The sequence below is a fragment of the Hypanus sabinus genome, chromosome 14, assembly GCF_030144855.1.
Source record: "Hypanus sabinus isolate sHypSab1 chromosome 14, sHypSab1.hap1, whole genome shotgun sequence".
In the NCBI taxonomy this organism is placed as follows: Eukaryota; Metazoa; Chordata; class Chondrichthyes; order Myliobatiformes; family Dasyatidae; genus Hypanus; species Hypanus sabinus.
In genome coordinates, this window is record NC_082719.1 from 97819534 (window position 1) to 97838649 (window position 19116).

General features: G+C 38.9%; 1 protein-coding gene across 2 annotated transcripts in view; it reads right to left on the bottom strand.

The window, feature by feature from the left end:
* The window catches only part of LOC132405011 (WD repeat-containing protein 7), a 574145-nt gene that overhangs the window by 491643 nt on the left and 63386 nt on the right, over positions 1-19116 (bottom strand). For both annotated transcript variants that reach the window (XM_059989685.1, XM_059989684.1), the window contains exons 8-10: positions 18039-18158; positions 14547-14692; positions 12794-12896 (exon numbers count right to left, since the gene is read on the bottom strand). In XM_059989685.1, the coding sequence (XP_059845668.1) occupies positions 12794-12896; positions 14547-14692; positions 18039-18158 (369 nt within the window). The remainder of the gene's footprint in view (positions 1-12793; positions 12897-14546; positions 14693-18038; positions 18159-19116) is intronic.

Here is a 19116-nt window from a genome sequence, read left to right on the forward strand (position 1 = left end):
CAATGCCTCTCATTATCTTATACACCTCTATCAGGTCACCTCTCATCCTCTGTTGCTCCAAGGAGAAAAGGCCGAGTTCACTCAACCTATGCTCATAAAGCATGTTCCCCAATCCAGGCAACATCCTTGTAAATGCACCCTTTCTATGGCTTCCACATCCTTCCTGTAGTGAGGTGACCAGAATTCAGTACAGTACTCCAAGTGGGGTCTAACCAGGGTCCTATATAGCTGCAACATTACCTCTCGGCTCTTAAACTCAATCCCATGATTGATGAAGGCCAATGCACCTTATGCCCTCTTAACCACACAGTCAACCTGCGCAGCAGCTTTGAGTGTCCTATGGACTCAGACCCCAAGATCCCTCTGATCCTCCACACTGTCAAGGGTCTTACCATTCATACTATATTCTGCCATCATATTTGACCTACAAAACTGAAACACCTCATACTTATCTGGGTTGAACTCTATCTGCCACCTCTCAGCCCAGTTTTGCATCCCAGCAATGTCCCGCTGTAGGGTGGACAGCCCTCCACACTATCCATAATGCTCCCAACCTTTGTGTCATCAGCAAATTTACCAACCCATCACTCTACTTCCTCATCCAGGTCATTTATAAAATTCATGAAGTGTAGGGGTCCCAGAACAGATCCCCGAGGTACACCAGTGGTCACCAACCTCCATGCAGAGCATGACCCATCTACAACCACTCTTTGCCTTCTGTGGGCAAACCAGTTCTGGATCCACAAAGTGGTGTCCCTTTGGATCCCATGCTTCCTTACTTTCTCAATAAGCCTTGCATGGGGTACTTTATCAAATGCCTTGTTGAAATCCATATACACTGCATCTACAGCAATGATGATTGTTAGTAAGGAAGAGATTTTATTTTCGATCCATACTAACTGTGGTGGTCTCCGAATGCGGAAGGTAATCCAAAAATTAGATTCTTATTTAAAGAGCCAAGAGGGAAAGCAAGTTCTAGACTTTAGCTACCGAATCCTTGAGGGTTAAAAAAAAACATGGGAATCATATGTAGGCTTCTAAATAGTGTGGGGTTGTGATTGCAAAGGAAGCTGGAAAAGGCATGTAGTAAGGGTCACAATGGTAATGGTAAAGGGAACTGGGAATATCAGGTTGGTGTCAGATCACAAGAGAAGAAATCTGTTGAATGCCTACAGGATGGCTTTTTAGAGCAGTTTGTACTTAAGCCTACTAGGGGAAAGGCCATCTTAGACTAGGTGTTGTGTAATAATTCAGATCATATTAAAGAGCTTAACATAAAGGAACTCTCAGGAGACAGTGATCATAATATGACTGAATTCATACTGGAGCTTGAGAGAAAGAAGCATAAGTCACATATTATCTGTATCGGATGGAATGAAGGGAATTACAGAGGCATGAGAGAGAAGCTTTTCCAGGTGGATTACAAGAAGATACTGGCAGAATGACGGCACAGCAGAGAAGGCTTAAGTTTCTGGGAATAGTTCACAAGGTGCAGAATAGATATGACCCACAGAAGAAGTTGTTCTCAAATGGCAGGGATAGGTAACCATGGTTGACAAGGACTGCATAAAAGCCAAGAAAAGGGCATAAAAGGTAGCAAAAGTGAGTGGGAAGTTGGATGATCGAGAAGCTTTTAAAATCCAACAAAAAGCAACTATAAAAGTTATAATAAAGGAAAACATGAAAAATGAGGGAAAACTAGCTAAGAAAATAAAGCAGGATGCTGGAAGTTTTTTTAGTTATATAAAAAGTAAAAGGGAAGTGAGAGTTGATATTGGACCACAGGAAAATGATGCTGGTGAGATAGTAATGGGGGACAAAGAAATGGCAGATGAACTTACTGAGTATTTTGTATCAGTCTTCACTGTGGAAGACACTAGCAGTGTATCGGAAGTCCGTGAGTGTCAGGGAGCAGGAATGAATGCCATTGCTATTACAAAGGAAAAAGTGCAAGGCAAACTCAAAGGTCTTAAGGTAGATAAGTCAACTGGATCTGATAGACCACATTCCAAACTCCTGAGAGAGATTGCTAAAGAGATAACAGATGCATTGGTCATGATCTTTCCAGAAGTCAGCAATCCAAGATGGCTGCGCGACGCAGCTTGCAGCAGCCTCTCCAGAGTTGATATCTGTTAATTGTTAAGCGGGGTGCCATGCACAATCCTAATCTGATGAAAAATTGATGCGGGAACATGGAGGAACATCTGGAAATCTCCAGGAAGTCCTTCTTCAATGCTGTTGCTGTTGTGAGGTCCGGATCTCTGCTGAGAAGGACAGGCCCCCAGTCTTCAGGGTCGTGTTGCTGGTGGCCATTGGCGGGGTCGTCTTAATGTGCTCGGAGAGGCTGTACCGGAGTGGATGGTCGGAGGCTCGACGGACTCAAAGTCCGCTGCGGTTGGGGCGCTTTCACTGTGTGCTGCGTCTGCGAGGCTGAGTCCAGCGCCGTGGAAGTCCACAGCAGGGGTATTCCCTTCTGCCGCCTGCGTGGGATGACGAGTCTATCAGGACCCTGAGGACTTGTGGAAACTGTGTGGTGGTTTCTTTCAAACTTATAGTCTTTTAACACCTTTGGACTATTTTTTACTGTGCCCATGGTCTGTTTTTATTTATGAACTATGGTATTGTCTGCACTGTTTTAACTATATGTTAACTATTACTATATGTAACTACGTGGTTTTGTGTAGGTCTTGTAGCTTTAGGTTTGTTGGGTGGTAGAGTTGGTCTCCTGACTTGGTGTGTCTGGGTAGTCTTTTCTGGTGGGTTTGGAGCTCCTTTCCAGGGAACGCGCTAAGATGGTAGCACGATATTAATACACAGCAGCCTCTCCGGACTCTGGATTGGGGATTGCCAAACATTATGTAGATTTTCTGGTGTAGTCGGTTTTGTCATGTGCTTTTGTGATATCATTCTGGAGGAACGTTGTCTCATTTTTTAACTGCATTGTATTTGTGGTTTCTAAATGATAATAAACTGAAATTCAATTCAATTCAAAATTACTTGATTCTAACAAGGTCTGGGAGGACTGGAAAATTGCAAATGTCACTTCACTCTTTAAGAATAGAGGAAGGCAAAAGAAAGGAAATTTTAGGCCAGTTATTCTAACCCCGGTGGTTGGGAAAGTGCTGGAGTATATTATTAATGATAAGGTTTCGGGATACTTGGAAACTAATGACAAAGGAAGTCAAAATCAGCATGGCTTCTGTAAAGGGGAATCTTGCTTGACCGATCTGTTAGAGTTCTTTTAGAGAGTAACCAGCAGGGGTGGACAAAGGAGAGGCAGTGATTGTCATTTACTTGGACTTTCAAAAAGTTATTTGATAAGGTGCCACACATGAGGCTGTTTAACAAGATAAAATCCTATGGCATTACAGGAAAGATACTGGCATGGATAGAGGAATGGCTGACAGGCAGGAGGCAGCAAGTGGGAATAAAGGGGACCTTTTTCTGGTTGGCTACAGTGACTAGTGGTGTTCCTCAGGGGTCAGTATTGGGACCACTACTTTTCACATTGGTTGTCAATGATTTAGATAATGGAATTGATAGCTTTGTGGCAATGCTTAAGACAAATTGGAAGAATGGGCAAAAAAGTGGCAGATGGAACACAGTGTTGGGAAATGTACAATAATGCAATTTGGTAAAAGGAACAATAGTGCAGACTATTACCCAAATGGGAAGAATATTCAAACCTCAGGAGGTACAGAGGAACTTAGGAGTCCTCGTGCAAGACTCTCAGAAGGCTAATTTACAGGTCGAGTTTGTGGTAAAGAAGGCAAATGCAATGTTGGCATTTATTTCAAGGGAAACAAAATATAAAAGAAGATGATGCTGAGGTTTTATAAGACACTAGTCAAGTCGCACTTGGAATACCGTCAACAGTTTTGAGCCCCATATCCCAGAAAGGATGTGTTGTCATTGGAGAGAGTCCAGAGGAGGTTCATGAAGATGATTCTGGGAATGAAGGGTTTAACATGTGATGAGAGTTTGGGAGCTTTAGGCCTGTACTCATTGGCATTAGAAGAATGCGTGGAGATCTCATTGAAACCTACCGAATGTTGAAAAAACTAGATAAGGTGGATGTGCAGAGGATGTTTCCTATGGTGGGGGTATCCAGAACTTGAGGGTACAGCCTCAAAATTTTATAGGAGCTTCCAATTTCACATTTAAGTTTTAAATGGTTATATAGATTTTTTAGCTTTTGAACATACAGGTTTCCCCCACTATCCGAAGGTAAAGCGTTCCTATGAAACCATTCATAAGCTGAAATATCATAAAGTGAAGAAGCCATTACCATTAATTTATATGGGGAAAAGTTTTTGAGCATTCCCAGACCTAAAAAAAACCTACCAAATCATACCAAATAGTACATAAAACCTAAAATAACAAGAACATATAGTAAAAGCAGGAATGATATGATAAATACACAGCTTATATAAAGTAGAAATATTGTATGTATGGTGTAGTTTCACTTATCAGAATCAGGAAGCCAAAATCAATTTGGAGAGGGAAAAAAAAAAATCGGCACATACACGCATGTGCACGTACACACCTACACACGTACACACATGCACACACAACTGCCCGCACAAGGCTTCAGGGTCATGGTAGTCTTTCTCGGGGTAAATATACATATAAAGCGGGCATCTTCTTTTTGTAAAAGGGAAAATCCTCTTTGGTTAGCGAAAACAGGTACTGATGTAGGTCTTTCTAACAGTGAGCTGTCGCAAAGCGAACATTCGAAAAACAGGGGCCACCTGTATCTGTTTTCTCAGCAGTTTTCAGCAGGGATTGTGCTGGCCTTCATGTTAGTCAATTATAACACTCAAAACCAGAGCATCTTACAAGGTTTCGTTGATCAGATTCAGGACACCCTCAGCAAGCAAGTTCATTCCTTTGAACTCAAAATAATTAATGTCAGGCCTCACCAAAGTAGAGGAGGCCATATCAGGACTACCAGTTACAAAAGACGACCTCAGCAGACTCATGGGTGAAGAGTTGCCTTGACTGGAAGATCCGTTTGGGCTCTGAACAGAGGTGAGGTGAATGGGCAGGTATAGCATTTCTCTCATTCGCAAGGATAGAGATTAGTGAGGATGGACGAATGGACAGGGGACTTACGGAGGAAGTGATCCCTGTTTAAAATGGAGAGTGGGGACAGGGAAGTAAAGATGTATTTAGCTGTAAGATCCCTTTGGAGATGGTGGAAGATGTGGAGAACGATGTGTTGGATATGGAGGGCCATGGCGTGGTAAATGAGAACAAGAGGAACACTTATCACCATTAAAGATGCAGGAAGATGGGGTAATAGAACACTACAGCACAAACAGGCCAAATTATTAATCTGCTGTGTCCCATTGGCAGTCAAAGCTGCCCAACACATCACCAGCATTAGCCTAACCACCATCAATGACACATATACAGAAAGATGTCAGAAAAGGGTCAATAACATCATGAATGATCCCAACCACCCAGCTCATGGACTGTTTGTTCCACTCCCATTAGCAAGGAGGCTACATAGCATTCACGTCAGGACCACCAGGCTCAAAAGAGTTACTTTCCCCAAGCAGTAAAGCTGATCAACACCTCCACCCATTAGCCACTCCTGTGCTTAGTGTCACTTTATGGATGTACAATCATTGTATATAAGCTATCTTATGTATTCATATTTATTGCACTTTTATTATAATTTGTGTTCTTTAGCTTATTTTATTTTCCTTTTGTGCTGCATCAGATACTGAATAGCAATTATTTCATTCTCCTTTACACTTGTTCTGGAAATTACATTAAATAATCTTGAATTTTTTAACATCATTTCATACCACCAGGAAATTATCTGCTCAACTCATTGGTCACGAATCACAAAAATATTATCGATGATCAGACCCATGTTAATGTGTCTGTCCAAAAGATTAAATTTATCCAATTGTGTTTTATTGAACATGTGGCCTTAACCATGTTTTAGGATAACTGCTCAAATGCTTAACAATGCAGATATTGAGAACAGAGCAACAACAAGCAAGTAATGTCACTGATCCTTCAAATGATCCCAACTATGATTAATAATTTGCAATTGGGAAAAGAATTTTATTTTAATCTTAAAATGAAGGATGAGAGTGTCTGTAAAATCTATGAATAAATTTGGATTTTATTTGTAAACTTAATTTATAATCAGCAACAAATTTGCATACACCAAACCCAAAAAAAAGGAAACTGTGCACAATACATACATAATAACCTGCTCTTGTTGTCAAATGATCTAGGGGGGAAAAAAACAGTAATACTAGCTTATTCTGAGATTTACTAGAACCAAAGGACATGGCCTCAAGATTCAGGGGAGTAGATTTAGGACAGAGATGAGGAGGAACTTTTTTCCTCCAGAGCGTAGTGAATCTGTGGAATTCTCTGCCCAGTGAAGCAGTGGAGGTTACCTCAGTAAATATATTTAAGAGAAGGTTGGATAGATTTTTGCACAGTAGGGGAATTAAGGGTTATGAGGAAAAGGCAGGTAGGTGGAGATGAGTCCATAGCCAAATCAGCCAGGATCTTATTGTATGATGGAGCAGGCTTGATGACCTACTCCTGCTACTACTTATGTTCTTATTTTAAATCTACAAATTGAGGAGTTATTGCAAACAAGTTCCTAAGTAATACCTGGAATGATGAAATTCTAGTTTTTTTTTAGTGATACAGTGTGGAGTAGGCCCTTCTGACACTTCAAGCCAAGCCGCCCCAACAATGCCGCATCCCAAATTAACCCTAACCTAATCATGGGACAATTTACAACGACCAATTCACCTACCCAGTACGGCTTTGGACTGTAGAATGAAATTGGAGCACCCAGGGAAAACCCACATATTCCACAGGGATAACATATAGAAACTCCTTCCAGAATGGCGCCAGAATTGAACTCCAAAATACTCCAAGCTTTAATAGCGCCACACTAGCCGCGATGCTACCCATCAAACTAGTTAACGAGAAGATGCTGCAAGAATTTTTGTGTTTTGTTTTTCTGTTTGAGGGTATGAATGACATTTTGCTATTTGTACTGCTTGTCTGTTGCTTTTTGCCTCAGTTAACCAAGATTACAATTCTGGAGAGGATTTTTTTTAAACCAATATTAAAGCTACAAATACCATACAATACATAGCCCTGGTGATGCCATAGCATCCCCTGCTGGTTAACTACAAAGACTGCAAAAACTGCATTCTCCAACAAAGAAAACTAACTCTGCTTCAATTTCTGCAAATAATGCTGAAATACTGCTGCTATTAAGATAAATAAGTAATGACTTACTACTTCCCCTAACTGTTTATATAATATTTACTCCTGTCCTCCAAACCTTGACAAGCAAGTGCAAATTTCACTGATCTTATTAAAATAGACACTATATCAGGTCAACCAATGGCAATGCTGCTTTGTCATTTCACATCTCAGCAGACATTTTCAAATTGCCTCAACCCTGGTCCTTATGAAATGCAGTAGCTCAAAAGAATACATTTTAGTGTATTTCAAGATGTTACAATCTTCTTTACTGTGTCTAACAAAAATGTAACTTATAAAATACATTGAAAAAAAATACAAAGTCAAAATTTGAATAAAATGTTTTCTATTCAAATGTAGTTCCTTCTTAAAAATGCATACAATACTCTACGATGGTACTTTAATTGCTCATTCAAGTCAAATCTATGTGTGGGATCATCTTTTGTAAAAATTGGTTATATTTTTCTGTAAAACAAATGTGTTTAATTTTGGATTGCTGCAAGAGCCACCAAGTGGCTACTTTTGAATTCTAAGAAAGGTACATTAGTAGGTTGCTAAAAAGCTGTCTCTGACTTTTCTATATAATCCACCGTCGATTTCTCATCCCTTCAGCTCCCTTACCACAAGCCTCACATCCTTCTATTGGGCCGTTAGTTATTCATTCATTCGGAGATACAGTACAGAACAGGATGTTTGGCCACAATGAGCCCCAACTCCCAGCAACACGCCGATTTAATCTTAGCCTAATCACAGGACCATTTATAACAATTAATTAACCTATGGTATATCTTTGGAATGTGGGAGAAAACCAGAGCACCCAGAGGAAACCCACAAAGTCACAGGAAGAACGTATAAACTTCTTACAGGATTGAACTCCAAACTCCTGAACATCCTGGGTTATAATATCGATGTGCTAACTGCTATGTAACAAAGGCACCCCCAATTATTTCTCATAATCCACATCTCCAAAACCACTGAAATTACCTTTTTAGTGAAGAGAATAAGTAATGTTAAGATAAAATGCCATTGTTAATAAACTCAAAGAGTATGGATCACGTGCAGGCAGAATGGATTAGTTTAATTTAACATCATGTACAGCTATTATGCGCCAATGGGCCTGTTCCTGTGCTGTATTGTTCTATGTTCCAAAATCTTCCCTTGGCTCTAAAAGTCTGACTGTGAAACTTCAACTTTACCTTCCTATTGTTGCTGATACTGACAGAACTTATGCACTAAGAAAATTATCATCTCCATTTTCTCTTCACACAGATCCATCTAACCACAGATGTAGAGTACTTTGAGCATTTTCTGTTTTATTTCAGATTTCTAACATGAGTTTCTTTTTTGCTCTGCTGCCATCTTGAGGACCTTTTCCATATCTTTTCTTTGAAAACTAATTCTTCCTCACACTGATCAGTGCCCTGCTTTGAACACAATTTTAAACTTAAAATTCAAGTTCAAGTTTATTGATTGTATATACAGCCAAATGAAACAACGTTCCTCCAGACCGTGGCGCATCCACAAAACATATCAGACATAGCACATAAACCAAAATATTACCACAAATTAATAAAATATGATTCAAATGCATGTAGCGCACAGCACAGGTAAAGAGTAAACTGTTTGTTGTCCTAGTGAATAGACCTCAGAGGTGGCAGAATATTCATTAGTCTCACAGCCTGAGGAAAAAAGTTGTCACCCAGTCTGGTCGCCCTAGCCCTAAAACAAGTTTCCTTTAGAACAGAGATGAGAGGAATTTCTTAATCAGTGGGTGGTGAATCTGTGGATTTCACTGTCAGACATCTGTGGAAGCCAAGTCACGAGATATATTTAAAGTGGAGACTGATAGGTTCTTGATTTGTAAAGGGTTATAGGGAGACGGCAGGAGAATGCAGTTGAGAGGGATATCAGCCATGATGGAAGGGTGGAACAGACTCGATGAGCCAAATGACTCAATTCTGCTCTCATGTCTTTCTTATGATCCAATATCATTACGTCTATTACTAACCACAAATTTTCAACTGAACATATGACAGTGACAAGCACTGAAATACTTCAGCAAGACATAGGACAAGACTGGGTGCTTAACATACTTGGTTTTAAAGTATCCAGCTTCAACGAAGAGCAAGCGAAAAGTAGGCAGACAGTAATACTGATTAAAGAAGATGTTATGTGTTGGAGAAAGAGAGGGTGTCCAATTAAAAAGGCAGCATCAGCTTGTTCATGTAATTTTTAAAAAATCATCGCACTATCATATGAATAAGTATTTTCTCTGAGCTAACAAATAGTGGCTGAGATAGAGGGGCAAATATGCTGAGCATTTACAGAGATTTACAAGAGTAGAACACCAGGGACCCTCAATTACTGATACTAATTGGGATAACATTAGAGTAAAGATTGGAGGGAAGGAATTTTTGTTCCCAACAACTTTGTTTTGTGGAGGTATGGAAAGGAGACATTTCTGGACCTAAATCTTGGGAATAAAATAAGTAGACCATTTTTCAGTGGGAGAACATTTGGGAAACAAGGTGGTATCATTACAAAAAGATAAGGCCATGAAGAAAACTACAGTCAATCTTCTTAATTTCAATGGGATCGATTTCAAACTAGGATAAAATGCAATCAAATTTACTGACAGATCAAATTCTAGGAGAATGATGGATATATTATCAGATGGAATGATCCTTTACACGGGAGTGGGTGGCAGAACAAAGATGTGTCCCTCAAGAGTAAAGGAGGTAGAACATCTGATGAAACAAAAAGATGTGATACTCCAGTCAGAGCAAGACTAAACAGATCAAGTTGAGAGGAGGATCAAAAAGAACGCACAGGACTGGCATAGAGTAAGAGACTAGATAAGTGATAAACATAACAATGAATCCAAAAGCTTTCTATAGATGACAAGTAATAAGAGGCAAGAGGCAGGGATGTAGTGATTAAAGTTCAGAAAGTTCAATGAACTAGGACAAGATTGGAATACTATATGAAAAAAGGGTTATCATCAATACCTCAGAAGGAGAGGCAGAAAAGATAATGGATCAGATGAAAATTGTTAAAAGGGGTTAACTGGAAAAGTCACTGAATGGAATACATAGATTGCAGAACGGTTTACTACAATCTTCAAAACCTGCCGGCACATAGGAAAGGTGCCAGAAAGACAGAAAATTTCAAATATGACCCAATCAGTCAAAAAGTAGTTCCACGAACTACAACAATTTTTTTTTATATAACATCCTGATGATTTAGACCTGGATGTGGATAAGCATAGATGACTCGAAACTTGATAATGTGGTAAATGAGGAAGATTGCGATAATGCATAAGATGATGCAGGGAAGTCCAGAGAATGAGATTTCATGTGCTGAGATGCAAATAATATATTTTGGCAGAATAAATGAGAATAAAACAACATACTGTGATTAAGTGGTGCAGTTTTAAAAGACATACAGAAACAGAGATCAGAGTATTAGTGTACAAATCCTTACAGGTGGCAAAATGCAGTAACGCACCAATACGCAAGGCATATGGGATACTGGTTTTCATAAAATGTGGTATCGAACACAAAAATTAGAATATTATTTTAAACTCATGAAACATTAGTTCAGCTAGAACAGGTAGCAATGAGGGGTATTCAGAAGTACGACAGACTGCACATTGAATGGTGTCACAACAACTAATATCAGTAACACCAAGGAATTGATGGTGGACTTCACAAAGGAGAAGTCAGAGAGCATGCACCAGTCCTCATTGAGAGTTCAATGGTGGAAAGGGTGAGCAGCTTTAAGTTCTTGGGTGTCACCATCACCGAAGATCTGTCCTGGGCACAACGCATTAATGGAATCACAAAGGCAGCAAGCCTGTGGCTCTACTTTTCAGCAGTTTGAGAAGATTTAGTATATCTGACTGGTTGTATCACAGTCCAAAGCACTGGATCAAAAGAGGCTGAAGAGGTTGTAGACTCAGCCAGTTCCATCACGGGCTCAACCCAACCAAGACACCTTCAAGACACCAAGAAGGTGGCATCCATCATTAAGGACCCTAAACACCCAAGATATTGCTTCTGTTCATTACTACTATCAGGGAAGAGGTAAAGAAGCCTGAAAATTAACACAGTGATTCAAGAACAGTTTCTTCCCCATCTATCTGAACAAACTGGGAAGTCTACCTCATTATTCTTTTTTCTCAGATAGCAAATTTCAAAAGCAAGGTTAGAAAGGAAAAGGCAAGGATAGAGAGCAGATTGAGAAGAGACTTGGTTCGAAGTGTTCAAAATCTTGATGGGCTTAAGGTAAACAGATAGTTGTTCCCACTGGCACATGTTAAAGTGCCAAAGCACAAGGATATAAAATGATGTGCAAAAGATTACAGGTACATACTTTTTTCCATCTTAGACTGAAGTTGTTTATATTTGGAACTCAATGTATGCAACTTGGATGAAAATTGTTAATCAAGTTCTTCTAAAGAAAATTGGATCATCAATTAAAATAATTAGAGCAATGGAGGTGAATGGAATGGACTGAATTTCAACAAAGAGCCAAAACAAGTATGGGCCAAATGTCTTATTGCTTTATATTTACTATAGATTCTAAAATACTCACATTAAAAGCATAAAATTGGCATCCAAAACATAAGCAAAAGTTAAAAGTCCGACAAATAATTTGGGTTTCCTCCCCTTGTTGATTCCCCTTGTCTCTAATTCTAAGTTCTTTCCATTGTTATATTGTCATTAAGCCAAAGCTGATGTAGGGCATGGTGCCAAGTTCATCACCGATAGGCAGGACTTAGAACAGTAGTACAAATAAAATAGGCAACTTTTATACAAACCATTTCATTAGATGAAAACAAAACTTCCAAAATCTAACTTTTATATAAACAAATTTGACAGATTTAAAATAACAAGATCCAAATCCATAAGGTTAAATAATAGAAAATTAAGTTCCTTCAAGCTAGGCTTTTTTAATTTATTGATCTCTTGCTGGGTATTCTGGATTACTTTGACTCAGAAACCTTGCTTTGATTCAATGAAGAATGGTCCAGGCACTTTGAACTGCAAGAGTGTAGCTACTGCAAAAACAATGGTTTTACAGTAGGAATGGTAGGAATAACAGATCATTAAAAAGTAGTTCTGAATAATTGAAGATATTATTCAAAGTGACCAAATATTCCATATCAGAATCTACCTGTATAAAGTATAATTCACTTAAAACTCCAGCAATGGCACAGGTCATATTTGGAAGGCAGCCTATATTTGGAAACTGGATTCAGGTCTGGCTGCAGCTGATGGCATGAAAGCCTTCTCTCACTGATACCTGGCAGATCCTGATTAAATCCACAGTGAAATAATTTAAGATTGATAGATCATGTCAAGAGAACAGAGACCTTAGCTCTCAATCAAGTTCAGGTTGACATTAGAATCATTCTGTTTCCAGATTGAATGACCTTTATAAATGCACTGAAAAATTAAGGAAGCTGAAATATTGCACGAAATAAATAATTTACTTACTTAAATCTATTTGTTGAATAAAAAGTATTACTTACAGATTTATCCTTCCTGTCCGAAACATTATACAGTAGAGGCGGAATGGAATTTTCAATAGCTTTGCCAACATTGCTGCGGAATGACTCACTGGCTGGTAAACAGCTATTGGGGAACAACAACAAAGTACTTTTATTTCTTGTACATCGTTACAATACATTGTACAATTTCTCAATCCAATACACTTTGCTACAACATAAGTAAAAACACAACATAATTTTTGGGATTTTCTAACATGAAAAAGAGCTGAATGTACATTCAATTATATTCCTATCAATAAATTCAAAACTGTTTTAAAGAACCTGCAATGGTAATATTTTTGGAGGTTACTACACTAATATCTAATGAGGGGCATATGAGATCCAAATACAAACAGTGATGATATAAAAATTGCACTGATATAATAAATTACAAGTATATACTAGTAGTTGCACAATTTTACAATCTGTACATTAGCCAAAATATGCCATTCCAAATTTAAAATGATACATCATTAGATCCCATACATTTGATACAATCTCTGTGGTTACACTTCAAGGAAAATGGTGAAAAAGTCTTAAGTACATATATATAGCAAGGGTATCTGAGTATTTTTGCATAATATTGTAATTGTCAATATACCAAGCAAACAGCAAATTTGTAAATCTGATGGGAACAAAAGATGTTGAGAATGGTGAGGGTGGAGGGCTGTGGGAGGGGTATGGGACAGGTGGTAGGAAAGGATTGCTGGGGAAGTGGGTGATGCAGGTCCAGACACACACAGCCAGCCCAGAGACAGCAGACAAGGTCACTTGATTCCAAAACTCGGTTTGTTGATCATTCAGAATATCTCTCTGGTATGTCCTGCACCCTCCCCTCTCCTTTCCCATCCATGACTCCCCTCTTCCTGCCCACTTCCCACTCTCAGTCCACAGTAGAGACCAATTATCAGGATCGGGTTTATCATCACTCATACGTCATGAATTTTATATTTATGCTTTGCAACAGTACAAGACATAAAATTACTACAGTACAGCTTAAAAGTCTTAGGCACCATATATATAATAATACTTTATTGATGCCGAGTGAGAAATTGAGTGCAAGCGTGAGTGTGTGAGAGAGAGAAAGACTAAGACTTTGGCACAGTACTGTATGTGAAAATTACTGATTAACAATGCCACAGTAAGGCAAAGTCCATTTTTATCTTAAATTTGTCAAATTTAATTAATATTTTTCTATGAAGACTGTCATTGGTTGTCTTTTTATGATTTATTTATTCTTTATCCATCACACTCTTTAACGCTGAGAACAAGCATGATGCCTGAAATAGACACTGGTATTGATCAGATCTGGACTGGGAAAATATGATGCAGCTGCAACACAGTAGATGCACCGATGATGGAAGTCATGTGTCATTAGCGAATGAGAGCAGAGTAGCTTTGATATGACTAGCATCGTTAAAGACTTTGATGTTCATGGAACCATGAGTTTATAGGAGGATAAGGTTTTGTTTTGCTATTGCTGTTGTATTGCTGACGTTGCTTGTGTTGTTCTGCTGAACATTGTGGGCGTAGTATTTTGGCACCAGAATGGCTGTCCCTAACACATTCTAGTTTGTGTCAGTTATTAATGCAAACAACGCATTTCAATATATGTTTCAATGTACATGACAAATAAATGAATCCAATATCTAATAGCAAATGAAAAACTGACAAAGATCATCTATTGCTGAATACTAGTCACTACTTAAAAAAGTTTAAAATTTAAGATAAATACCTTGAAGGCAGTCGGTAGATAAAACTACTCCCATCTTCAGTCCAAATAACAACCTTATCAGCATCAATGAATTCACCCCCAGTCCAAGACTGGTCACCCTCACTGGATACTGAGCATAACAAGGAAAAGTCTCCTGCATCAAACACCTGGAGGATACAGCAAATAAATATAATGATATATCAGAGTTACATATCATTTTTTAAGAGAAAAATTACAGTGACAGGATGAAGATTTAAAGTAAATTTGTGCCAACTCACTTTAACTAGAAACTTATTAAAAGTACCAAATAAAAAGCATCTAAATGACTAAGTGCTATACCTGAAACACAATGCAGAGGACCACTTTGTCAATACTTTCACCCTGTCTCAAAAGGCTGGATTACCTGGAGGCTACCCATGGTCTCCTCTACTACCATGGTGAGGCCAAACTCAGGTTGGAAAAGCAACACATATTTTCTCTCTCTCTCTACCCATCACTCTGCCTGCTTTCCATGCCCTCTGGTGCTCCCCTCTCCCTTTCCTTCTCCCTAGGCCTCCTGTCCCATGATCCTTTCCCTTCTCCAGCTCTGTATCCCTTTTGCCAATCACCTTTCTGGCACTCAGCTTCACCCCACCCCCTCCAGTCTTCTCCTATCATTTCGCATTTCCCCCTCCCCCTCCTATTTTCAAATCTCTTACTATCTTTCCTTTCAGTTAGTCCTGACGAAGGGTATTGGCCCAAAACGTCAACAGTGCTTCTCCCTATAGATGCTGCCTGGCCTGCTGTGTTCCACCAGCATTTTGTGTGTGTTACTTGAATTTCCAGCACCTGCAGATTTCCTCGTGTTTACATATTCCCTATGGGTATCCTCCAACCTGATGGCATAAACATTGATTTCTCTAACTGCCAGTAATTTCACCCCCTTTCTCTCTTTTTCCATTCTTCAATCTTGTCACCCCTTCTCTTCTACTCACCTGTCTATCACCTCCCTCTGGTGCCCCTCCTTCTCTTTCTCCCATGGTCCACAGTCCTCTCCCATCAGATTCTTTCTTCTTCAGCCCTTTACCTCTTCAACCTGTCACCTCCCAACTTCTCACAACACCCCCATCCCCCTCACCTATTACCTGCCAGTTTGTCCTCCTTCACCTCTCCTCACCTTCTTATTCCGGCTTCTTCTCCCCTCTTTTCCAGTCCCGATGAAAGGTCTCGGCCTGAAATGTCAACTGTTATTCCCCTCCATTGACACTGCCTGACTAGCAGAGTTCTTCAACATTTTGTGTGTGCTGCTAGATGATCTTGTGTCATGTCTAAGTTCAGTTGTTGGCAACTTGCCTCTGAAGGGATGAGGCAATGGATTCAAGTCTTGGTTTATGTTGTCAACCGGATGTAAGAGTGAAGCAACGCCAATCTCAAGATAAAATATCAATCCAAGCTCTGTCTGTTCCTCATGTTGATACAAATAACATCATGGCATCACTTCCAACAAGAGAGTTTGTGGTGAACTACATATACCTGTCTGGACATGCCACCCCCCGCTGACTGCTCCTGTGGCTCCTCCCATGGACCCCGGTATAAAGGCGATTGGAGGCACAGCCCCGGCCTCAGTCTCCAGGATGTTGTGTGGTGGTCACTTGCTGCTTGTTCTTTCTTCCAGCCAATAAAAGCCTATATCTCGCCTCTCGTCTCTGAGAGTTATTGATGGTGCATCAATGTTACAAATACAGAACATAACACCACAGTACAGGCCCTTCCACCCACAATGTTGTGCTGACTCTTTAACCTACACCAAGATCAATCTAAACCCTCCTTCTAACAGAACCCTCTTTCATAAGACCATGAGATATAGGAGCAGAATTAGGCTATTTGACCATTAAGTCTGTTCCACCATTTCATCATGGCTGATCCATTTTTACTCTCAGCCCCAGTCTCCTATCTCCCCTCCCCCCCCCCAGCCACCCATATCCCTTCATGCCCTGACCAATCAAAAATCTATCAATCTTTGCCTTAAATATACATAAAGTTTTGGCCTTAACTGTGGAAAGAATTCCACAGATTCACCACTCTCTGCCTAAAGAAATTCCTCCTTAGCTCCAGTCTAAAATAATACCCCTCTATTCTGAGGCCGTGTCCTCTGGTCTTAAACTCTCCCACTTTAAGAAGTATCCTCTCCACATCCACATGCCTATCTAACCACCCTATCAACTTGCACTTAATCGATGGACATGAATGCCAAGAATCCTGTCATTAACCTTGCGGTGTTCAAGTTCTACTTTCCAAAGTGAAGCTATCCAGTATTTATTTCTATTAAATAAAATCACCAAAGCAGGCATCTTACGTGTAAACTAGGTGTCATATTAATCAAGAAATTGATAAAGTTAAGGAAGACGGAATCAAATAGTGTACTAGGAAAATATGTAAAAATAGGCTTCAACAGTTTTCATTGCCATGCAAAAAGGAAAAGACTAGTGAAGACATAGGTGAGTCCTTACTCTTGGAAGCAGGTGAAGTTATAATGGAAAATACAGAAACAAAGAAATTAAAACATACTCTTCATAGAAAATAGAAATAATTTCCAGAAATACAACAGAATAAAGAACTAATATTTAATTTTTAAAAATAAAATATATTTGAAATGTTCTTGAGACTGAATTCCATTTATTCCCAAGTATCTGATGATCTCTGGGATTTATCAAAGAAAAATAATGATCGACTATCAGTGGATTTCTTAAATGTGTGTCCAATAGAATAGACAAGGAGGAAGCAATGGATGTGGTTAATGCAGTTTTTCCAGGAGGCTTTCCATTAGGCCCCACAAAGGAGGTTGGTATTTTAATCAACTGGGAAGTTAACAGACAGAACGCAGCACCATCATCAGTGACCCCACCACCCAGGATGTGTTCTCTTCTTGCTGCTGCCATCAGGAAAGTGGTACATCAGCTTCAGGACTGACACCACCAGGTTCAGGAACAGTTACTACCCCTCAGTCATCAAGCTCTTCAACCAAAGGGGATACCTTCACTCAACTTCACTAGCTCCATCATTGAAATGTTCCCACAACCTATAGACTCAATTTCAAGGACTTTTTAATCTCATGGTCTCAATATTTATAATTTATTTATTTATTATTATTTCTTTCTTTTTGTATTTGCACAATTTGTTGGCTTTTGCACAGTGGTTCAATGCCACATTTGGTGCAGTCTTTCAATTGATACCATTACAGTCATTATTCTATTGACTTATTGAGTATGCCTGCAAGAAAAGAGATCACAGGGGTGTACATAGTGACATATCTGTACTTTGATAATAAATTTACGTTGAACTTTCAAGACACATAAAAATGAAAATGAAAGAGGACATCAGAGACAGAAAATAAAAGGAAAGCAATCACGTAAAATAACATCTTGTACATTCAATGTTTCAAAAATAAACAGAAGTAAACTTATTGAAATTTGCATTTAACATTTTATTCCAAAACTTACTTTTAAATCACAGCTATGCTGCAAAACATCTTACCCTCCAATATTTGGAGCAAACCACCAAGAGTGATCGCTGCGTATATGTGCAAAACGAAATGCTCTGACAATTCAAACAGTAAATGGGCTTGGATTCCTGTTCAAAGACAGGTTCAGTGTCCTACAAATTAGATTGAAAGAAAAACATTCTTGTACTGATCACTGGTTAAAATCAATTTAAAAATAACACATTGCAAATTAATTATAAGTAAACAGGGTAAGGCATAGACGTTCAATAATTAAAGCTAAGACAACAAAAATACTGTTAGTGTACATCAGAAAAGGCCTCAATGATTTGATGGTTAAGAGAATACATAGTAAATTTACTACCAAATTTAAAGCAACCTAAAGTACCAATTAAGACTCATGATCTTTTCTCAACATCTTTATGCCCTCTGATTTTTGTTGGCTTCATTCTCTTCATAGCACTTTTGCCTAAGTTGAAATGCTGTGAGTTCAAAGTCTTCTTAAGACTTCAGCGATCTATCAGTGTTGAACTTTCAGTGCTGTCTGAGGTCTTTTAGATTATTCAAAGTTTTAAATCTGAAAGTACAGTATATCAATCTGCAAACAGATTTACAAAGTACCACGCACAATTTAAAATAAAGAACGCTGTGAATAAGATCTTGGCAATCACATCTGAAATAAACTGAGTATAAAAAGGATAGTGTATAATCATCTAAGCCACTGATGTGTGAGGTTGTCTTCAATTGCCACTTATGGCAATGTATATCACATGTGAAAGACTCATGTTTGGACACAAAATTAAACAATCTAACTTCACCACTCAGGCATCTCACATCCATCCTCTTCCTATTGATGAAACCACATCAGGAAATCATTTCTCACTGCTTAGTTTCTCAAACTCTTCTGTAATTTTGATTACTTGTGTTGGAAATAGTCTTAATCAATTGTAAGTACAATTTTTTTTTCCCAATCAGCCAAGACTTGAGGACCTGATCTGTAGGGAAAGACTGATTAGGTTAGGACTTTATTCTCTGAAGACTAGGAGAATGAGGGGAGATTTGTCAGAGATATACAAAATTATGAGCAGTAGAGATACGTCTTTACCAAAAGAA